General features: G+C 34.6%; 1 protein-coding gene across 1 annotated transcript; it reads left to right on the forward strand.

The window, feature by feature from the left end:
* Nucleotides 1–11: 11 nt before the first annotated feature.
* LOC129572787 (probable RNA 2'-phosphotransferase) lies at nt 12–879 on the forward strand. The gene is made up of 2 exons (XM_055452889.1): nt 12–556; nt 659–879. Exons 1-2 carry the CDS (start codon nt 132–134, stop codon nt 720–722), a joined length of 489 nt encoding a protein of 162 aa, XP_055308864.1. The 5' UTR covers nt 12–131; the 3' UTR covers nt 723–879.
* The last annotated feature ends 1047 nt before the right edge of the window (nt 880–1926 follow it).

Raw genomic sequence — 1926 nt, forward strand, 5'->3', positions numbered from 1 at the left:
AAAAGAAAAGAATTGGAAAATTTCTAAGTTTTATTCTGAGACATCGGCCTGAAACCATCAATTTAGAATTAGACGAAAATGGTTGGGCAAATGTTGCAGAATTAAGATCAAAATCGGCCAATCGGCGGTCAATGCATTTCACGTTAGAAGAGCTCGACGAGGTGGTGGAAACGAATGATAAAAAACGGTTTATTTTCAACGAAGATAGAACAAAAATCAGAGCAAACCAAGGTCATTCGATTGATATTGATTTAGCACTAAAACCACAACAGCCACCAGAATTTCTCTATCACGGAACGGCTCAGAATAATGTCACATCCATTTTGAAAAACGGAATCGACAAAAGACGCCGACAATACGTTCATTTGAGTATTGATGAAGGAACTGCAACCAAAGTCGGAATGCGCCACGGTAAACCCACCATTCTAACTGTCAGAACGGGGAAAATGTTTGAAGACGGAGTTGTGTTTTATCGTTCAGAAAACGGAGTCTGGCTGACGAATTTTGTGGATGCAAAATATATTTCAGAGTACAATAATGAAAAGAACTTTAGTAGGTAATAGGTGATATTCACGGAAGTGTTCAAAGCATTATTGTTTGATATATATGTTTAGAATGAAGAAAATTCATTGTATTTCATTGATCTCGTATTTTACAGATCACAAGGAAATCGTTCAACTTCTCGTCATGAAACGAGTCAGTATTCACGCAAAGAACGATGATGGATATACATCTTTTGATACAGCTCTCATCATTGTTAACTTATGAGTTGCCTTATAGACTTAACTTTCAACGTTTTTGAATAGACCGCCAACGATCCTGTGAACAATGACACCATCGATGAATCAATGGCACCGGTGACAGAAACGGGTGCACAGGTACACGCAAAAAATGAACAATTTCTCAACAATTGACGATGATTAGGTGAAGAATGTTATTGGGATTTTTCCTGTTTTCAACACCATTATAAATCAATAAAAATAAAAAAATAAAAAATAAAATTAAAACAATAAAATTGACTATGACCAACAATTTTCTATACTTTCATTGTAAATATTTAATAGTTTTTTCCATCGTTTCATTTGAATATAAAAAGAATTACATTGGTAATCCCGAACTTTTCCGTGCCGTTGGCCTGCGTTGTCCGTAGGTACTTTTGTTATTTTTTTGTGAATTTTATTGAAATAAAGGCAGTGAAAATATCATAATGAAAATAAAGTGAAAATTCGGTCACTTTAACTAAAACTTCGACAATTTTGTATGAGAGGTACCCGTCAACCGATTCTTATTGGCTTCAAACTTTCTGAGGTTTCATTTTTTGGAGAAAAAATAAGATTCTGGAAGTTTAATGTTGATCGCATTTGCAGAAGTTTGGTTTTTGGCCCTCAATTTTTTCCAAGAAAATTTCGTCAAAAATTGAGGAAAAAAATCAAAATAATCTTTTTTTTTTTCTTCCAAAAAATGAAATCCCAGAAAGTTCGAAGCCAATCGGAGTCGATTTACAGGTACCTCCCATACAGAAGTGTCAATTTTTTGAGGTTTTTCTTAGGGCAAGTACCCCAGGATCAAATCGCAAATGGCTCATCTTCGAACTTAAACTAAGTTTATTGGATACAAAACTTTTGGCATTTTCAGATTTTGATTATCTCAATTATTTTTTGAGTTATCGTGTTAACAAACACCAACGACGACGACGACGACGACAGTGGTTTTCTACGCGTTAAAAAGTTCTCGGGACCAATTCCTATACTTTCCCTTGACACGTTGTGTATGGAAAAGTAATAGACATTTAGAGCAATAATGAAAGGGTTTTTTGAAGCGCCCCAAATCACATTCCTTTTCATCGAAATCGGTTGAAATCAACGACAAAGTATTTACAATACAAGCCAAAATATTTTGATTGATAACAAATGAAGGCTTTTTCCA

The sequence above is a fragment of the Sitodiplosis mosellana genome, unplaced genomic scaffold (assembly GCF_009176505.1).
Source record: "Sitodiplosis mosellana isolate CC-2019 unplaced genomic scaffold, AAFC_SMos_1.0 Smas_scaffold_5505, whole genome shotgun sequence".
In the NCBI taxonomy this organism is placed as follows: domain Eukaryota; kingdom Metazoa; phylum Arthropoda; class Insecta; order Diptera; family Cecidomyiidae; genus Sitodiplosis; species Sitodiplosis mosellana.